The following is a 22,614-nucleotide window of genomic DNA, read 5'->3' as shown; positions in this document are numbered from 1 at the left end:
ACACGGTCGTGCGAGGGTCGTGGGGAGGGAGTGCAAGAGCATCGGCACTTGCCCCTCACCCTCTTCTTCTCCCGCACCATGGCTGAGGTAAGCACTGCTCCCTGGGGCGGGGAACCGGCAGCGGGATGTGGAACGGGACCCCTCAGCTTTTCCCCCGCCCAGAGTGATGCCTCTCTTCCGGAGATACTCTCACAGGGTAATGCCCTTTTCTGGGGGGCACCCCTAGAGCGATGCCCACCCCCCCACACCCCCCCCCGGGAGATGCCTGCGGGTCTCCGAACTGGTTTCTCGTGGTTGCAGCTTCCATAAACCTTTGGTTCAGAAGCATGGGATGACTGAAACTTTCCCTAGGAATTAAGGGGGAGAACATAGCCTTCTGGGAGACAGAAGGTGAACAAACAGTCTTCAGCTTTTGGGCAGGAGAAGAGTTTTCTTTTGTTTTCCTGTATTTCCCCCCCCCCCCCCCCCCCCCCACTTTTTAAAGGAACAAGAACGTGAAGAACTTAACAGAGAGGTGAACGGCAACGTGGTAGCTAAAGCAGAAGACTATGTAAATACCCTTTAAATGTATCCTTAGCTTTATCTTACAAATAGTCTACATATACTTGAAGGTGTGTTTTTAGATGGGTATGGTATGATGTAAAATTTTTGTAACTGAATGCAACGTGGGAAGCGCTGCGGACCCCTTAATCTTTCCTTAGTAAGAGGGAAGAAATTACTATTATAGTTGTGGGACATGGTATGACTTGCAAACTGAGTGTACTAAAGAGTTGCTGGTTTTCTTATTCCGTATCCTTTAAGATTACTCAGTTTCAAGTGTCCTGTCTCTTTTGGAGACAGACTGATGGTTCACCTTCAGATGTAAGATTAAAATGGAAGTAGTAAAACAAAGTAAACACAGAGAAACAAAAAGATTGTAACTTAAAATAGCATTGCAAGTGTTGTTACAATTGAAATGCCTGTTTGTTTTACTCACTAGCTGCTTGCTTCCCCTCCCCTGTGCAGCTCATATCAGTTCTCGCTGATGCTTTTAAGGGGAAAGGTTTTCAGGAAATGAGCGAACTGCTTCAGGAGAGAGAAATAGAACCTCCCCAGAAATACAGGAACTCTCTCCTCAACCAGCTGGACGCAATACTGAGAAAAGCAAGTACCATAAATAATCTCAACCACTCTAACACCCAGCTCTGTGGGTACCAGACTAATGAAGCACAGTGCTTTGTGTTTCTGTAGGAGCTGGACAAGAATGAATTCCAGAATGTTTTGCTGATGCTGAAATGTATTCAGCTCTGCTTTAAAAGTGACCTTCAAGACAGGATGAGTTTGTTTATTGAGCAAGGACTGGTAGAAAAGATGAGTATAATACTGTATATGACATTACTAATGTGATTTAAGGTTGCTTGTATCAGGAAAAGAACTCCAAGGAAGTGCAAACTAGAAGATGGCTTGTCACAGAAAGGAATATCTTTTTTTTTTTTCTTTTTTTCTTTTTTTAACATATTGTGTGAGTTTAGTTGGGAAAAAATGCTTGCTTTTGTTGCATTGCTTTCAGCACAGCAGCTAACATCATGGCTTTGCTTATTACCTGACTGTATGGGTTTATGGTGTTTTTTCTTTTTGTTTTTGTTCGTTTGTTTTTTTAAGCTGCCAGTGGAAGGAGAGGGTGAGTTCGGGTTAGCCCTATTTGAGAAATAGTATAGAATTCCTAAATGTATTTTAAGTCCTCCAGTAAAATACAGTTCTAGTAATGGAACTGATGAGCAGAGTTTTATACTTCTATAAACTGACGTATTCCTTATGAAGGTCCCTTTTTAGATCCATAGTAAACCAGGTGCATCTAATCTGCAACTACATTTTGTCTTCTGGCACAATACTTTTTTCAGTTGGTGATACCTGCAGTAGCTGAAATGTACTTTGTGGAAGATGAGCAATACCTGGATCTAACATAGCTGGGAGGGAGCAGTTAACACTTGCTCTGTGTTAGCAGAGTTGTACCAAAGAGTTCTCAATCCAAAATGTTGTCATCCTGCCTTGTAACTATACTTTTCAGGGATACAGTTGCTCAAAATTCCTGTATGGAGAGATTAATTATAAAGTTTCACCAGTCTGGCATCTGTACCTGCAATGAAGCATAGATTTCTAGCTAGCTGTAGGTGTGTGATGCTGTGCAACATGCTTTTAAAAGCATAAAGTATTAAAATTATGACTTTGAAAAAGCTTGACAAATCTTTAAAGCATTATTTTACTGTGAATTGATGTCTACTAGAAATCTCCGTAGAAGTAATGATGTCACTAGTGGCATGCATGGTGTCCAGGAGCTCCTTAGCACCAAGAGTGGGTGCCTTGACGTGAGAAAGGAGGACAAAAAGAGGGCTGAGAAGGGAAGCGGAGGAGTAAGTGTTGTGGAGTTGCTGTAAGGGTGTCACTTTTAGTGTCCTCCTAGCAAAATTCGAGCTCCTTAATGCTGTGTCGCTTTTGCAGAGAACACGATTGAAGTTCAAGGACTGCAAAAACTTGTCTCTGTGTTTAAGGTTTCCTGCAGATATCTGTGTTTTAAGGATTAATAACTAGGGTTTTAACTGATTATTTTAACTTTTACTTGGTATCTTGGTTTGAAAGAGCAAGAGAGTTTGTGAACCTCATCGACCCAAGCAAGAATGAATTATTGATGCAACTTCTTGAAGACTTCTTTGACTCTGCATTGGTATGTACGTGTATTAAGAGGGCAGAAGGGTTGCCTTTATTGAATAAGAAAGCTAACTCTTCACAGACAGTTAAGAAATGAGTAATTAAGCAGACCTTGTGTCCTAGGACTAAGCTTGGGCTGACATTCAGGTAGAGCATGCTCTGGGCCGGCGTTAGGCTGGAGTTTGACACACCTGGGAGAAGCTGCTGCGGGGTCGCAGAGGGCTGCAGCATTTGCTACTTTTCTAACACAGAGCCAAGTGTTTGTTTTTGCAGGGAAAGATTCAAGAATTTCTGAACTCATTTTTTTAAAGAAAAGGTTCTGTGCTGAAACTCCATTCTAAAAACACAAGTTACTGACACTGGGCTGCACCTTAAGTGCAAGTGTGTTTGCCAGGGTCATCCCGGCGATTTGTTCCTGCTGTGTTTGAAGCAGCTGATTTACTTGTAAAGAATAATCTGACCTGCTTACATTTGCTTATTTTCATTTAACCTGCTATTTCAAACATTCATAATTTTAAAGATATTGCAGGCCTGGTGATGTAATTTGCATAAGGAAGAAATCTTTTAGCTTCTTTCCTCAGCTGTCCGCTCGATCTTTTTGTCTGTACCTTGCCAGAACTGCATCAGTTTGTGCATCAGAATTCATTCAAATACTCATGACTCTTTATAAGAGACTTGATAAAATATATTTGAACAAAATCAAATTTTCTTTACTAAACACTTTAAAATCATATTAAGTACTTTATAAGTTATTTATCTGCCAAAACTTGATTTCTTTGTCTTCCTGGTCCATTTCTTCCATATTCTTTCACTGTGGAGGATGATGTATTGTTTTATTTGTGTTGTGGGTTTCTTTCTTTCTTTGTTTTTTACTTTAATTTCCCTCACGGGACCCTGACACTCTTCAAATATGCTATGGTATCTGGTACTGTAGTGTGTAAGGATAAAATGTTTCTACATAGGCCCATATGTGTAATAAAAGTAACAAAGCAATGCCATGATGTGGGTTTCCCAGGGAAGCTGGGGGCACTGCACTCTCTACCACTGCTGAAATCCCTGGGGGAAGTGGGTGCTTCTCTCCCTTTGCCCTCCCTGCATAATTCCAACCTGTATGATTGGGGTTACTGTATGTGACATACCTGTGTCAGGTGGCACTGCTTTTCCTGATGTGAGCACACTAGTGTTTTATGTAATTTAGCCCCTGAAAGTTGTGATGATGGGGGGGCATAAATGCCTCAGCGCTTTGAGTACTGCTGTGCTTGGGTAGTGGTGTGTTAATGAAGGCTTCCTTTACTTTTTTTCCATCAGGTGATTTTCAAGTGCAGTAAGAAAGGTCAGTATATTTTTTTTCTCGCCTTGCCTTCTTCAGTTCCTCAATATCCCAAATTTCAGTCTTGGGAGTGCATTTCCTAATTCTGCTTGAACTGCATCCACTTTCTCTTCTCCCTCTACACCCTACCTCTTCTTCCTCCTCTCTGCAATGTTTTCTTTAAATCCTCCTGCTGATTTCTGTCCAGTTAATTTTCATTACCATTTACATCAGAGCACAAAACCTGTTACTGTTTCTTTTACTTGATTATTTTGAATATACAAAAAAAAAAAAAAAATAGTCATGTTATCTTGTTTAAGTGGCTGGTATCAAGTATTTCACTTGGTCAGAGTAAGTGGTGCTTCAGAAAGGAGTTCAGGCTCAACAGTCTGCTCTTGCACATCTGTTCCTACTAGCTTCAGATGTTATTTCCTTGCTGAACGTAGCCACCTCCAAGAATAATATAGTAATTCCTTCAGCCACCCTAACAAGGCAGAAGGATGTCTATCTGTGTCTCATTCATTACAGCAGCAAGATTTTGTCTGTGGCTGCAGCTGGCTTTCCATTAGTGCAGGGAAGCAGGTGCTTTCAGAAAAAACAAGTATCTGTGGGCCCAGATATCCAGGCTCACAAGTCATGTAGAAATGAAGCATTATACTGTGGGCTGGGTAACTGGAGTTTATTCATCCTTATGGCTTATTCTAGTGGGAGCAGAATGAGCATGAGCACATGAGCATCTTCTCTGTAATCTCTAGTGGTTTGCTCTGTTGACTTTGACAAAAGCCATAAGAAACAGATTTATGTCTTGGGGTTAGTAAGTAGCCTTTTCTTTCTATACTTATTTAAGTAGTTACCAAGGTCAGCAGTAGAAGTATCTGAAGCTCTTTTTTACAAAGAAGTTACCAGTTCCCTTTTCTGTCTGTAGTTAGATATTTGGAGGCTTGGTTTTAAAATGAATCCACAGCTGTGGTATTTTTACTCCTTCAACACAACAAACTGTAGTTGCTTCAACTATTTTTTTTTTTTTTTTTTTTATGAGGAAACTAGCTCACTGCTAGCTGTAACCTTTACCATGGTTTTTCTAGGGCAAATACAGATCGTGAATTTATTTTTACCTGAACTAGGGCATCTAGTGACAGAAGAAAATATTTACTGGAGTCTGAGGCAGGAGGTAAGATTCCTACTAGAAGAAGGAAATTACAGGTACATGCACACACAAGCGGGTGTAATGACATACAAGATGCGAAAAATATGTTCCTGAGCCATTTCCCTTCCTTTTCTGCTCCTCCTTCTGTGGGGAAAGGCCTTGAAGACCCTCAACTCTATACTTGGCAGTCTCCCACGGGAGGAGAGGAAGAAATTCCCTCTGTCTGAGGAGATGTGCTCGCTCACGTAAGTGGTTTTCCCTCCAGCTCCTGCAGCTAAACTTCCTTCCTCTTCCCTGCAAGAAGAGTTGAAAGTTATGTTCACTTTAACATGCTGCATTATGTTGTTTCAGAAAAGACCTTGCAAAAACTATGCTGGAGGTTGGTGGTAAGAAGTATTTAGTTGTTATTCTTATGAAGCTGGGGAGCCTCTACAGGTTTACTGACTTCTGCTTATTTATTATCAACTAATTATAATTTTAATTATTTCCTTGTGAAGAGCTGATACTTGGGGAGAAAAATTTGGTGATACCTTAAGAAAGTATTAATTAAAATTGTTAGATACAACAATGCATTTGTTCTGTCTGATTAGTATTAGCAATTTGTATTGACTAATAAGAAAAGCAAAACTGAAGAATGTAGGAAGGTACTTAGATCAGCTTTATGTACTTATTTACAAAGTATGCTGGCTGTCTTAGTCTTTAAAAAGAAAACTTGACCTACTTTGCCATGATGTGGACAAACTTCAGTTAATAAGGTTTATAACCTCCTGTGCAAAATCGTTTTTGTTTTCTCCTAGCAATAACACTTTCTAGGGCACTACCATGGTATGTGAAATGTAACTTAATCCCAGCACAAAAGTGATGAGACTTCACTCTTGTCCCCTCCCTGATCCCCAAAACCATCTCCTGACACACGTGTGTTGTAAGTAAGTGCTTTGCGCCTTTACCTCATTGAGCCACATGGAGCTGAAGGTTTAGCTGAAGGCTAAAGCTTGGCTCTTATCCTCTGCTGTTTTCCTAGGTGAAACACATGTGGAGCTAGCTGCTGAATATGACTGTGTAGTATATAAGTGAAAGAATAGCAATGCTATAACCCTCTGTTACGTTGGAAGATATTTATCCTGTGCTTATGTTTACCACCTAGATTATGACCTTCAGGTTGCCCTTTCAGAAGCACTTTGTAGGTTAATGACCAAAAAATGGAGGGATGACCTTGTTCACCACTGGTTTGAAGATAACTATCTTGCTGAAGCTTTCAAAGAGATCAAGGATGGAGAATTTGAGACGGTGAGGGTCTTTATTTTGAAACCAGCATACTTGACAAGTCTGTATAGGGGCTAGTTTTGGTTGAGTTCAGTCAGAATGTCCTTGTAAGTAGTTCCTACAAAACTGATTTTATAAATACACAGTTATTTAGCCATTTGTGGAAGGTTTTTTTTGTTGTTGTTGTTTTTTGGAGGGAGGAGGTTTGTTGTTCTTTTTGATCTGGCAAATATAAAATGGCATATTGTTAAAACAGCTCTTATTTCAAAAGTTTTTTTACTTCCTAAGCATAAATCAGTTAATTTTTGTGACATATCTTTGGAGGTTTGCTGGTCATAATTTGGGTCCAACCGCTTGTAGCAGGTTGACTGTTTCTTCCCCAGTAGCCTTTGTCATCACTCTCACTACCTAAAAGCTTACAACTGGTGTAAAGGTTACACAGCCCAATAGAATAACTCTTGCAATGGACATATAGCCTCATTTTTAATAAGATGTCATTTGTCTTGAAGGACTGCAGAAAATTTCTTAACCAGCTAAATGAAAGGCTTGAGGATGGAAGAAGGTAAGCTGCAAAACAACAGAATAAGCTGCTGCTGTTGCTACTGCAGAGAGGAAAAACTAGGATTGCAATCTGAGTTGTGTTTAATAAATATATATATACATAAAGATCTAATATGTGGATAATTAAATTCTTAAGAAAGAGATTTTATTTGTTTTAATGGTTGCTCTTTTGGGAGTAAAATCAATCAAAAATAATACATCACTACTAAAATACTATATTCTCCAAGCTTAATTTACTTCTAGGGATTTATCCTTTTTTTTGAACAATAAGTTTAGTAACTGAACTTAATGATTTTTATTTTCTTTTTATTTTGCATAAAGTCATATTCTGATGCTGAATGTATCATGTGAAGTCTGCTTTTCTTCCAGAGTCTATTCATTTCCTTGCATATCTGCTTTTGTTGACATGAATGAGGTAATAGTCCCTAACACTGTGACACCTTCCCTGCAGTGTTACCTCTGTTTAAATATTACTCTTTGTGGTATATGGCTGGTGCTTTTCTTTTCCTCCTTCTTTTTTGTTAAAGTTTAGTTTTCTGGAGTGTTGAGTGTAACCTTCTGTTCTAGTTGGAAAGTTTGCTTATTTGTCATTAGCTCCCAGTCTGCTGTTGCTGACTTTGCTTTTGTAACAGCTAGATGATACAGACAGTGCTTCTCTTCATAGCGATGACAGAAGAGAGATCTCTAAAGAGAAACAGTAGGACAGGAAAGCACTGATTCCTCTGGCAGAGCTGCTCCCAGACTGCCAGAAAACAAGATTAGCCTGATGCCTCTGTAGAAGAGGTCACAGTTATAGATCCTGCAGATTGCTATACTGGTTTTTAAGTACATGTACTTCTGGCACCATTCCTGGCAGTTGTAACGAATCAAAATCAAGCCAATGGAAGCTGGTTCCACTGCTTCTGCTTATTTCAAGTGCTCAGAAACACAGAAAACTTTCATAAACTCTTTTCCTGCCTCACACCTGCAACCATTTGTGTATTGCCTTTCTCTTAGCTGAGGTAGAGCCACGTCTGACTTTGTGGGTATGGTTGGGTGAGCAGTAGGCTGGCAACTCACAGATTAATCCCAATTCTTATTCATGTGAGGTATGCATATATGTACATACATATGTAGAGCAATCCTTTCCAATTTTCTCTTGTTAAACTGAGAATGATACAGCAGTTTGGGATTTTCCTGGGAACAGCAGCACTTCTGTTGTGCTTCCTCAGGTGAAGAAGCCGGCAGACGAGAAGCTGGAGAAGTTCTGGATTGACTTCAACACTGGCACCGAGAGTGTGACTTTCTATGTGCAGGGTAGTGAGGTAAAACGAAAGCCCAGGTAGTCTTGGAAGTAGCTTAATGCAGCAGGCACATGCTCAGCCTTTCTGATGTGGTGGCTTTGGTTTTCAAAGGATGCTCTTTGGGACTCCATGAGGCTGTTGAAAGAAGCAGTCAGAAGTTACAGCTTTAAGGGTAAGACTCTCTCTAGCATTATCCTTCATCTTGCTGTGGGTCCACAAGGCACAAGGAGCCAACCTAAAATCATGCCACCACCAAAGACAATTCCTGTGTCATCTTCTCCCTCCCTGTCATGCTCTTTGATCAAGCGGAGCACCAGCTCTGCTTGTTGGACTGTCTGTGGGTCTGTCTGGCACAATAACCTGCTCTCCTGACCCAAGCAGGACATGCTGAGGGATCAGTTCATAGATGTCCTAAGGAATAACTTATTCAATTAGAACCAGTGAGAAAGAAATGGATGATCAGAGTAATTAGGAACACATGGGCAAGATGTAAAAGAGACTTTAAAAAACTCCAAACAATTATTCAGACATTTTTGGGGTGATAGACTAAGTGGCTTTCTCTAAACCAGAATTTAACTGTTTGTTTTGGTTTTTGTTTGTTTTTTGAATAGAGGAAGATGGAGAAAAGATTGTTAAAATTAATATGAAGACTCCGGCTACTTTTAACCAAAAAAAAGTAACAGAGATCAAAATATCTTTCAGTGCTGAGTTTGAAATCCTTAGTGTTCTTAGAAAAGTCTTGGGAGATGAAAAAATGATGGTAAGTTCTTAGTGTTAATCTTCTTTTCTAAACTATATTTTACTTGATAGGCACAAGGCAAAAACACTCCGTGAGGTTTGTGGGCATTTTAATTTATGTATTTTATTTTTTTACATGTTTTTTTTCCCCCTTCTATGCCCGTTTGTTTATATTCCTTTTGTGAATTTGTGGCTATCCATATAGAAGTTCTTAGCTTTGGCCTGGAAGAGATTATAGACTTTATGAAATAAGTTTCAAGGACTCAAATTCATGGTTTAGAAGCTGGAAAGTTAAACTGGTTTGTTAATCAATTCAGTGTGTTGTGATTACTTTTGCTGAGTTTCTGAGTAGGGAATAAAGCATAAGGCATTTAAGTGCATAACTTGAATTATAAACATGTTTTTACGTTAGCTTGAAGTATTGCATTGCACAGGATGAGCAAATCGTGACACAAGAACTCAGAGAAAAGGAGTACTGCAAGTCACGAATCTTAGATTGACTTTTTAGATAGTACTTCTAGATTAAAAGTAGAGTACTTTTTAAAACCTCCATTTTATTTTTTATAAGCCAATATAAAAACATGGATGTGTCTTTTTTTTTTTTTTTTTTTAATGTTAATATGGTGATTTTTTTCATACTTTCATCCACAGATCATGGCTTTTGCAGGAAACCTTAGGTGACAGTAAATAGCCATAGTATAGTGGCTGTCACTTATCCTTGCAGGAGTTGAAACCTTTCCAAATGGTCAACTTAGCATCCAATGATTTCTTGCTGGCAATTAACAACTGTTAGTTTTGTTATTAATTAGCTGTCTTTACTAGATAAAGACTGTACTTTTTTTAAGGTCACTTTCACATGAGATTAATTCACTCCAACAGATAAATGTGGCTGAAGAGGATCCTGTCCATGGTGGGAAGCAAGCCAGGCAGAGTGAAGCAGGTGATTTAAAAAAAAATGTTTTATTTCATGAAATTTAAATCGTTCAGTTTTAAATTTAGTATCTTCACTTGCAGCTTACACGTTGCAGTAAACCACATTAAAAAACAAAACAAACAACCGCCAGACTCGATCTTCTACAACTGATATCTCCTGAGCTTGGCAACTGGTGTTAGTGGTGGATGCTGAGTCCCTCTAGCCCAGGGAGTGAGGATGGGGCACCATGGCCATGTGCTGCTGGGATTGCTGGAACTGCAGTGGGATGCACCCATCTGTCCTCCCTTCTTGCTTGCCCCATGCATGGTTCCTGATTTGGCTGTGCTGTGTGGGTGCCTGTGGGATATTCCCTGCAGCAGGGGATGGTGCCACTTTTGTGCCCAAGGAAGCACAGGTCTTCTGATGGACCAGTCTGGCACCTTGGCACTTAACATCTCCTCTGTGCAGTGGGGTGTGTGTGGTGGGAAAGCCAAGCTTCGTGCAGGGCTTCTGATTCTTCTCAATAAGGTGGTATGATAGAGAATGTTGGGCTCCAATTCACTTACCCACACAGGGTGGGTGATGCCTTGGAGATGCTGGGTGCTGCTGTGGAGGTGCAGCTGGGGGAGAAGAAACACTCAGCTGCAGTCCTTGTTTGTGGAGAGAGATGAGCAGCAGCACAGCTGCTGTCTGCAGGCAGTGACCTGCTGGAGTATGCAGGGGCATTGCGAGTGCTGCTCTAAGTACTTTATGTGGCAGGTTTTGTGCCCCATCTACAAATGTAACTGCTTGTCTTACGGCAGAAAAGGCTCTTAGCTGAACCTGAAATAGCCATTATTTTTCAGTTCTCACCAGCCTTCAGACAGTGCTTTATGTTTCTTTGAATTGGGAACACTGATTTTTTTTCTTTTTTTTCGTGATCAAATGTCCTGTGCTGCCAGTGAACACCTTCTGCAAGATGTCTTCTTCCAGGATCATTTGACTGAGTTTGATTTTGCTCCAAATATGATGGATGGTGAGGGAACACAGAGCTTGAAGTACAGATGTGACACTTGGCTTCCTGATCCAAAGGAAGGTCTAAGCCTGGCACTTGTCCAAGAGGAAGAAAAAGTAGCTAATTTCTTTCTCTTTATCCTGCTCTGAAGCTCTCCTGTAAACCTCCACCAAGGCTGTGACTCACAGTTTAAGAAAAAGCTGCTTTCAGCACAAAAGCGAGAGGGATGCATGATCAAAATTAGTCTTAATCAGGAAATGTTTCCTTGGCTCAATTTCACCATCAAATTATTTGGGAGGTGGCTTTTTTCTGTGTAGTGGTCTTTTCTCTTTGGAGGCTGGGATATGTCCTTGCTGCAAAATTTGCTGTATTTCAGTCTTTAAAGTGATTAATTCTTGTATAGATTATTTCTTGGTGTAACTTGTGTAGTAGAAATTTCTACATGTTCTAAGGCTATGAACTTGTAGCTCTTTTTCTACTGCTACCACTTACCATCTCAGAAATGAATCACAAGTCTGAAGAGCACTTTGGTAGCATTCTTTCTGTGCCAATATTGAAAGGAAATTTTTACTTTCCTCTTAGTTACTGTGCATTTCAGATTTATCCAGGTGAACACTTGGAAAAGGTACTTCCAGTTCTAAATGTCTGAGGCAGTAGCTTTTTCAGTAGTCTTCATTTTCCTCCAATTGCAACCCAAAATGAGCTACAAGGGAAGTCCTCCAGATTCTGGGGGTACAGGTGAGGGAGAAGCTCCTTCGTCGGTGTCTCCCATGAAGCACTTGCAGATGTACAAGGTGGACACTATTAGTTGAGCAAATCAAGGAGTACAAAGGACAGAAGGCAGTCCATCTGTAGTGAAACAACTTTCGCAGTGCCCCATGGACATCCAACAGAGTGGAACAGAGATGGTGGAAGATCCCGTTGGTCTGTTGCTTTAGCCAGATGCAAAGGCCTGTTGCATGCTTTCCAGAGCTAAGAGTCAAGGTAGCAATAAGATGATAAACTTGTATGATTAGTGTAGTATGAGTGGTTTAGAAAGAGGTAGGCTCAAGATGCTGCTTATTTAACATTGCAATTCTGCACGGGGTGATTTGGAGATGTTTGGTTTTGTTTGTTCTGTTGAACGTGATCTGCAGATGTTTGCACCTGATAAATTATACTGTTATGCTTTCATGCAAGTGCGCAAGAATGGAGAGGGGTGGTGGCATATGTGTTCAATTACTGCAATGATATTCTCACCCTGATTGCTGTTCTGCAGTGATACCTAAGTCCACTAATCTGCAGAAGAGGAAAGATCCTTCAGACTCTGAAAACACGGAGACTCTACCAGACAGCTTAGCTTCTCAGGACAGCCAGCAGTTAACAGGCACTGCAGCAGTAAGTGTATAGTGAAATAGTCCTTGTGCCCATGTTCCTGCTCCCCTAGTCTGCTTTTATAGTTGTGGTCAGAACCTTTCAAAGAAAACTAGTTTGTATCCAGATCCAACAGCATTTTCAAACCCTAACTTATATCTGTGGGAAGTCAGCCCAACCACTTGTCTCCAGAGCTGCAGTTTTAGCAAAATCGCATTAAAAGAGAAGAAATTTTACTCCCTCCTATAAGGGGCTGATGAGATGCTCTTAGGGAGAAGCTTATGGTATCATTTATATGCAACCTAAAGTGTTTTTTTGGGGTCAGTGATGAACCTGTCATCCAGCTATTGGACAGGTTAGCACTGAAAAGCTCAGTTATTAGAAAAGAAAACCCAATCCCAAACCCATTTCTTTATTGGTCATATGCATGCTCTATTCATAGTTTCATGTCTCCAACCAGGAAATGGTTAACTCTGCTGTCACCATGGTTACAGTGAGCCAACAAACTGATATGGAAGATGCTAATGAAGGCTCAGGTCAGGCATGGCTTCTTTCAGTTCCTTAAGCCTGACCCAGTTAAGTGTCACCCAGGTGACACGGTGAAAGCTCTGCTTTTGTTGGCCTTACAGCAAAAGCAGATAAAAGGTTTCATAGTGGCTCCAGAGGGTGAAGCTGTAGTTTCCTTGCCTCCTCCAGCAAAGAAGTCAAAAACTCCATCTCAGAGGATGAAAGCTAAGCCTAGGTGAGTGTCTTGCAGACAAAAAGCAGCAAGGTGGGTTTTTTTTCTGGTTTGTTTTTATTGTCTCTCCCCTGGGGTTTTAATGCATGTGATTTTGAGGTTTATTCCATCACTTATAAAGTGGGGGAAAAAAAAATATCTGTTTTGTCACCCTGGCTAGCAAGGCTAGCTGCCCAGAGTTATAGCACTTTGGAGCTGCAGAATGGTGATGTTTGGCTGCTGCTTTGGTGTGACTTTATTTCTCATCATGGGTTTAATCCAAACACAGGACGAGCATACAGCTGTATTACAGAGCGTTTAACTTCAGCTGTGTAACTAGAGCTCACCAGATATGTAGCTATTCATAATGAGGACCCATGACCTTTGTGAAAGATCATGTGAACTGGAGTTCACCTTGGCACTAGTAATACCTTTTTTCCAGGACTTTGCAGGACAGCATTTCTTACACTTTATAAGTTGGAATTTTGTAGAGCTGCCAGCCAACTTTCTTCCCTACATACCTTTTAAACCACTGCTTTGATGCTAATTGGCGCAAGGGCTCTTCCCCCCACCCCACCTCCACCCCCTTCTGCACTGCTTTCCCCTCATGTGTCCTCTTATCCCCAGTGAGAAGCCCATAGAAGAAGCCTCCACGGAGGAGTCAACACCAAAGGTATGTTTGCCTTGAGCCCCATCTGAGCAAAGAGACAAGAGGCAGAGATACTCTGGTGAAGCTGCAGAAGAAAGTTGGGATGGGTTGAGTCACTCCTGCTTTTGAGCATTGTCCTGAGCCTGTGTGGTGTCCTACCTGGTGTAATGTGCCATTGAGCACCAGGAGTGAGCTGCAGAGGCAACAGCTGCCAACCTCATTCTAGTGTGGTCCAAGCAAGTAAGTCAAGCTCAGATGCATTTATTCAGTGTATATACCACCTGGTACTGGCATATACATTTTTACACATACATATTCCGTATGTATGTGCCTGTGCCCAGGAGCAAACCCTCCCGGCCCTGTGTGGTACAAACTCGCATGTCACAAGACTTATGCATGGTCTGTAAGACCAAAGGTTTGCTTTCCTTCAGGAAATAAGTTTTGGAAGTCTACAGGCATATTTATTCAGTTTTATATCTGAGCTTTAATGGTCTGACCACGCTATATCTGTTTCTGTGCTCCTGGCATAGGAGCTTGCAACCAGGACAAGTTAACAAGTAGCTGCATTTCTTTAGACAACTCAAGTACTTGGAAATTTCTATTGATTTGTCCAGGTATACAAAAAGAAGTAATGCACAAGAGGAATTAAATTCCCAAAGTGATAGTTTTGATTTGAAGTACTTAGCTTAAGTAAGTACTTAGCTTTCTTAGTAAGAAATAACATTTTAAATCTTGGGTTTACACTTCCAGATACTAGTTTTAGGTTTTCTTATTATTATTTTAACTGACAGTTCAAAGGTTTCGTAACACTTGCCCACTGCACAATGAATTCAAAGCTTTTGAATTACTTCTTTCTGTATCCTCACCCTCTTGGCACCCCAGTTTCAGCTCTGGGAGTCCTATGCTTACTGATAAAGAATTGTGGGAAACAGTTGCACCTGGACAGTTGCAGTAGGAGGAATGAAGTTTTCAGGCATGCCTGACTTCTGCTTTTAGCAGGCTCCAGGATAAGAATGTGACTTTGTGTATTGTGGTTTTAGGTCCTGCCACTCTCTTCTCAGAATGATGCTACTTGGGAAAAAGGAAACAGGAAAAAGAGTTTGGCCAAGCAAAGGACTGAAGGCAGGTATGACACACGAGTCCTGTGCCTGTGCAGGGACTGGTGTACCAGGTGGCTTTATACCATTTCTCGTGCTAATGTGGGGAGGGTGTGCCCATGGGGTGGGCTGTCTGAACAGAACAGACAGCAGAAGAAGCAGGAGGCTGCAAAGGGTCATAACTTACCTTAGCGGGAACCTTTGGGTCCCAAAAGTGATGAAGTCTTCAGAAGCTAACTCTGGTCAGCAAAAAATGACCTCATGTCTGTGGTACTATGTCACATTGGTTTTTCCATTTTTCCTCATCCAAATGTAATCCTCTCCTTCTCTAGTGAGTGAAGTTATGAGTGGCAGCTTCCTTCACAAATACCTGAGCTTTATCTGATATTGTGCAGGTTCTTTGGAATTGTGTGTCCTGCAGCTTCAGAATGGTCTTTTTCTCCAGTTGTCCCCTTCCCTCACACCATACCTTGGTCTGCTGATGTTCAAAGTTAGTGCCACTACAGGCAGAAGCACACAAGGGTTTGAGAGCAATATGCAATCTGCAGCACTGGCAGTCTGTCTTGTTGCACACTCCTCCTACGCCCTCTGCCAAGTGCAGTGTGCAAGTTAAGGTCTTCTGCTGGGCAGGAGAGCAAATGAATTGTACATAAGGGTCTCTGCTGCAGTTCTGGCTGTTCTGGGGCTTCATTGGGTGTCCTGCTTCAGCCTACTGACCTTTAGCTTGAAAAAAAACCCCAACCAAACATTTAGATTATTTTTTTGATTGATCGTAGCTAAGAATGGGTAAATTTGCTGAGATCAAGTCCTCAGAGATCAAGTCTTCAGAGATCTGTAGATACTCAGAACTACAGGTTGAGTTTTAAGACCAAATAATTTGCCGCGGCCAGTACCGGTTGTAGAACAGGAACAGCAGCATAGAAGTTAGAGCTGGAGAGCTTCTTAGTTTGGTCGTTCTGCTCCCTCTAGTGTTTAATCTGAAGAATGAACGTTTATTTGGGAAACTTGAGCGAGGAGCTCAGTCCTTTGGTCTTCCTACTCCTCCGCTAGTAAGAAGGGGAAGGTGTACTGTATGTTGAGCAATAATTCTAGGATTTTTTTAAAGTAGTTACAGTTTGGCGAAAGAAAGAAGTTCAGTTAAAGTACAGTTAAATGTTGAAGGAAGTGAAACCAATCTAAATGCAGAGAAGTGATTAGAGAACAAACATTAACTGTTAAACTTCAAAAGGTGATTAAATGGATTTTTTTTTTTTCCTCTTAGATGCTTCTGAAGTTCTCTTTCCATTCACGATTTCTTACTACAGCATATCGTTAGTGGTGGTGAGGGAACAAGGTGTCCATGATATAAATGGGAATAGTTTAACTTGTGTCTTCTGAATATTTCTCTTAAATTACAATTGAAAGAGTGAGAATCAAGGCAGGCAATAATAGAGACTAAGTAGGAAAAGAACAAGCTGGTTTCTGTTTCGGGTTTATTTTAGAAGTATTTTTAGGCATATAAGGTGTCGGAGTGCTTAATGTGTAACAGAGTTCATAGGGGAGGGGAGCAAACCCAAACCCTGTTATCCCCCCTGAATTCTTAGTGAAGTTCTATGGATTGACTGTTCACAACTGTATGTATGTCACTGTCACATATATGTTATCTTGCAGGAAAGAAATTTATGACTTTGAAAATTCAGACTCTGCAAGTCATGAAAAGGTAAAGTTAAGACAGAAGCTGTCAAGAGATGCGTAAAGGCCCCAGCTCAGCAGCTAGCAGAGTAACTTGAAGCAGGGCATGTCTCTTACTGCAGAAATGCAGGAAGGATGAATGTGCTGTTGTAGCAAACCAGACAAGTAGGAATCTGAGGTTCTTGGTATTTTTGTATGGTGCTAGACATGGGAATTTTTTTTGGGGGGGGTGGGGTGTTGAGGAGAATGCTCATCACTGCTTGCGTTTTGTGGTGGGTAACGTATGATAAAACTAACTGCAACAGAAATTTGAGCTATTGCTTGGCTAAGGCCATGGGACACCTTTGCAGTTGAAGGCCAAACTCTGTTTGCCTTTTACTGAATGTTGAAAGCAGATTGCTGAGAGTCCTTTGCTTTACACTCTTCAGCTAAACCAGAAAAGACTGAAACCTGTTTCAAGCCATACTTCGAATGTTGGGAGCCCCTGGTTAAAGGCAATCCTCACAAAACTTTTGTTGGAAATTCTGCTTCATTTGTATTTGCAGACTGAGGAAAAAAAAAAAAAAAAATCAATTATAAATTAGTCTCTCTGCCTTCTTTGAAGTTTTGACCAATGAGGGTTTTCTGAGTAAGCATAAAACTTGCTTCTGATGGCTTTCATCAAGATGGCTCCACTATACAAACCCCTTGGCTTTCAGCCTTTTCCCTGGTTCAGGGACTGTCTCTGCTGCCTGTTAATGCAGAGGCAATGGGTGCTGAATGGAACATCCCTTATTTCTGCTGTAAACTTGACATAGTCCAAACCTTGCTACTGCCACTGGGTGTCAGCATAAAACCCTGCTTCATGGTACCCTGCCCTGCCTCCCAGCAGCCGGATCCAAAGCCGGTCCCGTACTGTGTGCCGCACTTAAGGCATGCTATAGTGTGGAGTTACTGTTCCATTTCTGATATATGTTAATTTAGTAGATTGCTTTATGGGGTACTTGGACTTTAAGACAAATACTTGTTTTTCTTTTAGGTTGCTGAAGCTAAAGAGAAGATTCTTGGCCAGAAAGTTTCCTCACAAAGTCAGAGGTACAGGGTTATATATGCACCATTTATGAACATTTTGCTCTGTGAGTGAAGAGTTCATTACATTAACTAAGCTGCTTTAAGTTAAGAGCAAAAAGGCTGTGTGATATTTCTAATAAAATAGTTCCTTGCTTAGCTGCCACAGTATCTGTGTTATTATAAGCTGCCAGGGACTTGCCAGCTATAAGTGTATATAGCCTATTTTTCCTTTTAAAAGATGCTAATTTCCAGGTATCTCTGGATTGTTACTTTGAGAAACCAACCAAGGAAGAAAAGCTTGGCTAATGACTGCATACTAACAGTTTGGTTCTCCTGCTGATCTGTTATGGAGACCCCTGCCGTTACTATTCGGCTGTGTCCCTTCTGCACTTCTGTGACATGCTAGTGCAGTGTGTGCTACTCTAACTCATGTCTTTATGGGTTACTTGGCAGGAGTTATGAAATAGAAAATAAGAATGAGGAATCAAACAAGCTTGAGAGAAGGCAGGTAGGTTGTCTGTGCTTTTTCATCCCTAGAGCCTTTGGCTGCTGCGTGTATCTACTTGTATGAATCGTTAGTGCCTCTAAAGAGACTGAAGCCTAAGGCTTACCCAGTGCAGAGGAGGGGTAATGTGAGCCTGGTAGCCTCAAAATAGTCCACTTGTTGCTACTGAAAGCAGTGCTCTGGGTGCACCAGGACTGCCAGACCAAAGAGCGAATGTCTGTTCATTTTTTCCTTCCGTGCTCTTGGATGCAGCTTAGGCATGCTAAGGCTTTCCTCCTTGCAAGAGCTCTCCTATTTAGATACATGAGAGAGCAAGAGATGAAGACAGAAGATGCTTCTGGGTGAATGGAGGGAATTGACTATGCAGGGCTTACTTTTAATAGTGTCTTTAGTCCAGTTACAGGAAACATCTTTTCTCTGAAAGCAACAATGAAAATACAAGCACTGGTCAGAGTGAAAAAAGCTGGATTCTTGACTTTCAGAAGCAGTCATTGCCGAAACTTCATGACTATACCCGAAAAAGGTCCCGGGTGAGAAGTAAATTAAAAGGTAAGCTTGGTCCCCTGTTGACATCTAACTATGCATGATGTACTGTACTGCAGATAAACAAATGGCTGATGATGGTTTGAGAAAGGAGGATTCAGCTAAGTTGTGGTCCAAGAGGGGGAGAGAGCAGGCTTGAGGCCTTGTGCACCCTTGTACTTGGAGAACCAGATTCCTGAAGAACTCACTTCCTGGAGTGGGATTCAAAAGTACAGGTGAAAATTGGGCACCTAAATGTCTGTGTGGGTGCATCCCTCTGAGTAATGGGGCTGAAGCCATGGGTGCTGAGCTGATGGCTGTGTTGGTGCTCTTGAAGGCAAGAGGAAGAAAATCTCTGTGGAGCTGCTATACCTCCTCCACTCCTTGTCTCTCCAGAAATACAATTGACTTGGGGAATAAGCCTTGAAAAAACACCCAGTTTGCGGACTGTGGCACTCTGCTCCCCCTTTTGTACGCTGATAGGCCATTTGTTCTCCAAGTGACTTCCAAAATTACATGTGATGATCTCTAGCATTCTCTGCTCTAGCATTTTCTGCTGCTGTTCTAAACAACAGCAAACCTCCCCTGTGGCCATGCTCCATGGCTGTGTAGGTGCTGCAACATCCAAATTCAAACTGAATTGTCCTGGAAGTTGCAATGTCTTTGTCCTTCTCATGGAAGATGAGCCTTGCTCAGGTACTGGTTTCTGTAGGGATGAAAAAGCAAAAGAAACTTGAGGGAGAATTTATGCTTTATGTGTTTCTGTCTGTTTCTGTGGGAGTTGTTCTCTCTCCAGTGCCAGTCCATGTTCCCTGGATGGGACATGGGCACCATCAGATGAGTGGCTGAGCCTGTGCCTCTTTTGGCAACTACTCTGGATGCAGTGAGTTGTGTATATTTGCGTAATTGCATCTGACTTTGTTAGAAAGGAGTTTATTTGAAAGTTAACGTAAATGTTGTGCAATTTTCTCTTGTAAGCGTGTAGAAAACTAAACTCAAGACTGAGTTAGCCGTAATGGAAAACTTAACTGGGTAAGGCACAAAATTACGTTGTCAGTACTCAGGCAAGCTTTTCTTCTTGCAGTGCTTCCAGTGTCTTCTGCAAGTAGCGGCAGTGACCACCAGACAAAGAAGGTAAGGAGGTGTCACGCTTAGGTGCTTCAGATTTAAAAACACGACATGTGTAAGACATGTACAAATAAGTGGGAATTAATAAACTGGTGTTACCTATTTTCCTAAATGTTCTGATGGATAAATTAGTCTACGAAGTATCGCAGAGACTGTGTTGGTCGATTAAACAGTGGGAAATAAAGGTCTTAAGAAAACATGGGGAACTTCATAGAAAGAATTGTGCATGAGCCCCAAGCCTGTTGTTCGGAAATGACAATATTTACTTTTGGCAGATGGGAAATTGGGCAGGAATTGCCTTGGGTGATACTTGCCTTGGGTGACACAGGTATTGCTTTAGAGGAGTGAGTTTGGCTCTAGGGCCCCACCAAGAGCTAGATCTGCCTATCCAAACACCTGCAGAAATCTCTGATGGACTTTATCAGGTTTTGTCCCCATGCTGTCTTCTGCCCCATCCTCTGTGGTGCCTTGGGAAAGCTCACATTCAACTCTATATTTTACTGGCAATTTTTAGGGCTTTTATTCCAAGTCTTATGCTCATCCTGAGCCCTGATTCTTGCATTGTGCTTCTCCACTTGCAGATATAGCTCTGGGAAAACTAACCAGGGATTATACTGATGGAGGAATTAGTGGACCAGACATACATCGAGCAAATTAAAATACAATTTAACACTGTCAGACTTTTTCAGGGCACAGACACTAAGCGCTGTATATCAAATGTTTTGGAAAGGTCTCCACATGAACAGAAAGTTTTGGAAAATGCCTTCCACAACCGGTAGTTGCATTAGAAGCTTTTATTTTCCCTCTGGAAACCTTTTCTCCTTTGACTAAAATGCTTTCATTCCACTATGTAACTCTAATAGCTAGAGGGAGAACTTATACACTCATTGAACTTCAGGTCAGAGATCTCCTTAACTGTTGGAGAGAGAGCTATCAGTATGTAAGGCTTATCTAAACTTTAATCTCTGTTCTTAGTGTATTTAAAAAACAAACAAAACAAAATCATTCCCCCCAAACCACAACCCAACCCCCTACTTCTGTAGTAATGTTTAAATAAAATACATGCTTAGACTTGCTTTTGGTTTAGCAGGGGGCATCAGGGCGAAGAGCTCAAAGGGAGATGCGAAGGAAAAAAAGCGCACTCAGCTCCAAGGGAGATGCACCTACAGTGGATCTTGATGGTATTTCTTTTTTAATCTTCAATGCATTAGAAGAGTTGTTTTGATATGTGTGGGCATGTGCTTTGTGGATGTCTTCTAAATTTTAATTCTTAATTTTGTTGTTTTCATATTTTCTTCATAAGCACACTGCCTTGTGATATTTCTTGTAATGGTTATGAGGGCTGGGTATTGTTTCTAGATAGCCTCTTGGGAGGGCAGAACATTGGCTAACGAACTACATGGGACTCATGAAAGGTGAAGGAATGAATTTAATTGACAGCCAGAAATAAAACAGCTTTTGGGACTGAGTTTGAGCCGCTGTCTCTTCCCTATGTGAAGAGATAAAGGAGAGGCTGGTGGTTTCCTTTTTTACTTTTTCTACATATGCCATTAGATTGAGGTTTCCAGTCAATAGAGGGTTCAACCTCTATTGCCTGTGTCGCTTGGCTGATCTCTTGTGCAGATGAAAGCCTCTCAGAGGAGCTCGAAGGAGGACAGCTGTTACTTGATGCATCTGTCAAGAGCTACTCCAGTGATGAGGAGAATGCCACGCAGGTGCAGTATGCAGCACTTAAACTCCTTCTAATCTGCTGTCAGGCTACTTCTCTAAAACCAATGCATCATGTCACTTTTCTTCCTATGTCTGCAATGCAGGGTGGATACCTACTTATTTTGTTTTCCTTCTATCCTTAGAAGTTTCACAATGCATCTGACGATTTGTCAAGAGAAGAAGAAAGTTTTAAGCGGAAGGACTCAGGTTGGTTAGTCTCAATAACATGGAAGAGTTCTTTAGAAGTAGAAATGGATGTTGCCAAAGTGGTCATTCTCTTTAAAAGACAAATAACAACTGAGTTTTTGGAGATACTTTTTGCTGAATAAATATCTTCTACTTCTCTGTTCTATATATCATGACAGGCTATGGTAAGATGCTTTTACATGCATTCCTGGATTTATTACTAACTGTTAAATCCTGTCCTTGATCAGGGGAACTCATAGTATAGCTATTATACCATACACGGAAACTCATAGTATAGCTATTAAGAACTGTAGATTTACAGAGACCCAAGAGACACACAAAACCTAATTTTTAATGATCTGAAAGTGCCCTGCAATTTCAGTTCAAGAAACAAGCATCCCAGCATCCCTGAAAGCTGATGACCTTATTTTTAAATACTTAAGAATATAGAAGTAGACTACTATGAAGTATTTGGTAAATGATGACTTGTCCTGATGCTTATTACTGTTGTAGCTCTTTTTAGATAAGTAGCACTTGGGGACTTTTTAAAAATTAAGCTGAACTTGCACAAACATTCAAAACTGCAGCACAGTCTCTGTGATTGGAAACAACCGAACTTTGACAAAGCCAAACAGCGATGGGCTGTCTTCATACTAATATTGTTCATGGTGATGTAGTTCTGAGAGGTTTAGTTGTTGTGGCTATGAGCCAAGTCACTGAAGCTTTGGTCTTGGATAAAAGCATCCCCTATCTCATGAACTGGCTATGTTTGTGTTCCTAATATGTCTCTTACCTGTTCAACATTTGCAGAATATACCTTCAGTGCACCAGCATATCTACTTAATTTTGGGGGAAGATAAGTGATGAGGGCTTAATATTTATCAGTTTTTACTGTACAGTCTTACAGTTGGAGGGGAGTTGATACCATGTAAAAGCATAAGTAGGGTTATATTCAGAAATTCTGAGTGTAGTCTGTGACTGTATTTGGACTCTTGCTCTGTGAACCCTAAAGCTACTGCAATGTGCTCCTCATGCTTGGATTGTCCCCCTTGTCCTGGATTCCACCCTCTTTCTTCTTTCTTCCCTGTGGAGGCTCCAGAGAGGTGGTTGGTCAAACACAGACACTTCATCG

At 41.1% G+C, this 22,614-nt stretch overlaps 1 protein-coding gene across 1 annotated transcript in view; it reads left to right on the top strand.

Moving 5' to 3' along the window:
• Positions 1 to 78: 78 nt before the first annotated feature.
• Positions 79 to 22,614, top strand: part of SYCP2L (synaptonemal complex protein 2 like) — a gene marked incomplete at both ends in the record, with an annotated part of 28,531 nt that continues 5,995 nt past the window's right edge. Inside the window, 27 exons of the mRNA XM_080609670.1 lie at positions 79 to 87; positions 485 to 550; positions 1,006 to 1,143; positions 1,231 to 1,354; positions 2,601 to 2,701; positions 4,920 to 5,165; positions 5,298 to 5,386; positions 5,493 to 5,527; positions 6,286 to 6,428; positions 6,914 to 6,966; positions 7,335 to 7,380; positions 8,177 to 8,269; positions 8,360 to 8,420; positions 8,860 to 9,008; positions 10,872 to 10,914; positions 12,152 to 12,270; positions 12,689 to 12,782; positions 12,838 to 12,988; positions 13,592 to 13,637; positions 16,248 to 16,409; positions 17,400 to 17,455; positions 17,885 to 17,939; positions 18,329 to 18,485; positions 19,543 to 19,592; positions 20,450 to 20,522; positions 21,210 to 21,301; positions 21,440 to 21,503. Of these exons, the coding sequence (XP_080465796.1) occupies positions 79 to 87; positions 485 to 550; positions 1,006 to 1,143; positions 1,231 to 1,354; positions 2,601 to 2,701; positions 4,920 to 5,165; positions 5,298 to 5,386; positions 5,493 to 5,527; positions 6,286 to 6,428; positions 6,914 to 6,966; positions 7,335 to 7,380; positions 8,177 to 8,269; positions 8,360 to 8,420; positions 8,860 to 9,008; positions 10,872 to 10,914; positions 12,152 to 12,270; positions 12,689 to 12,782; positions 12,838 to 12,988; positions 13,592 to 13,637; positions 16,248 to 16,409; positions 17,400 to 17,455; positions 17,885 to 17,939; positions 18,329 to 18,485; positions 19,543 to 19,592; positions 20,450 to 20,522; positions 21,210 to 21,301; positions 21,440 to 21,503 (2,515 nt within the window). The remainder of the gene's footprint in view (positions 88 to 484; positions 551 to 1,005; positions 1,144 to 1,230; positions 1,355 to 2,600; positions 2,702 to 4,919; positions 5,166 to 5,297; positions 5,387 to 5,492; positions 5,528 to 6,285; positions 6,429 to 6,913; positions 6,967 to 7,334; positions 7,381 to 8,176; positions 8,270 to 8,359; positions 8,421 to 8,859; positions 9,009 to 10,871; positions 10,915 to 12,151; positions 12,271 to 12,688; positions 12,783 to 12,837; positions 12,989 to 13,591; positions 13,638 to 16,247; positions 16,410 to 17,399; positions 17,456 to 17,884; positions 17,940 to 18,328; positions 18,486 to 19,542; positions 19,593 to 20,449; positions 20,523 to 21,209; positions 21,302 to 21,439; positions 21,504 to 22,614) is intronic.

The sequence above is a fragment of the Psittacula echo genome (assembly GCF_963264785.1).
Source record: "Psittacula echo genome assembly, chromosome: 2".
Lineage (NCBI taxonomy): Eukaryota > Metazoa > Chordata > Aves > Psittaciformes > Psittacidae > Psittacula > Psittacula echo.
This window is presented reverse-complemented; position numbering and strand designations above follow the sequence as displayed.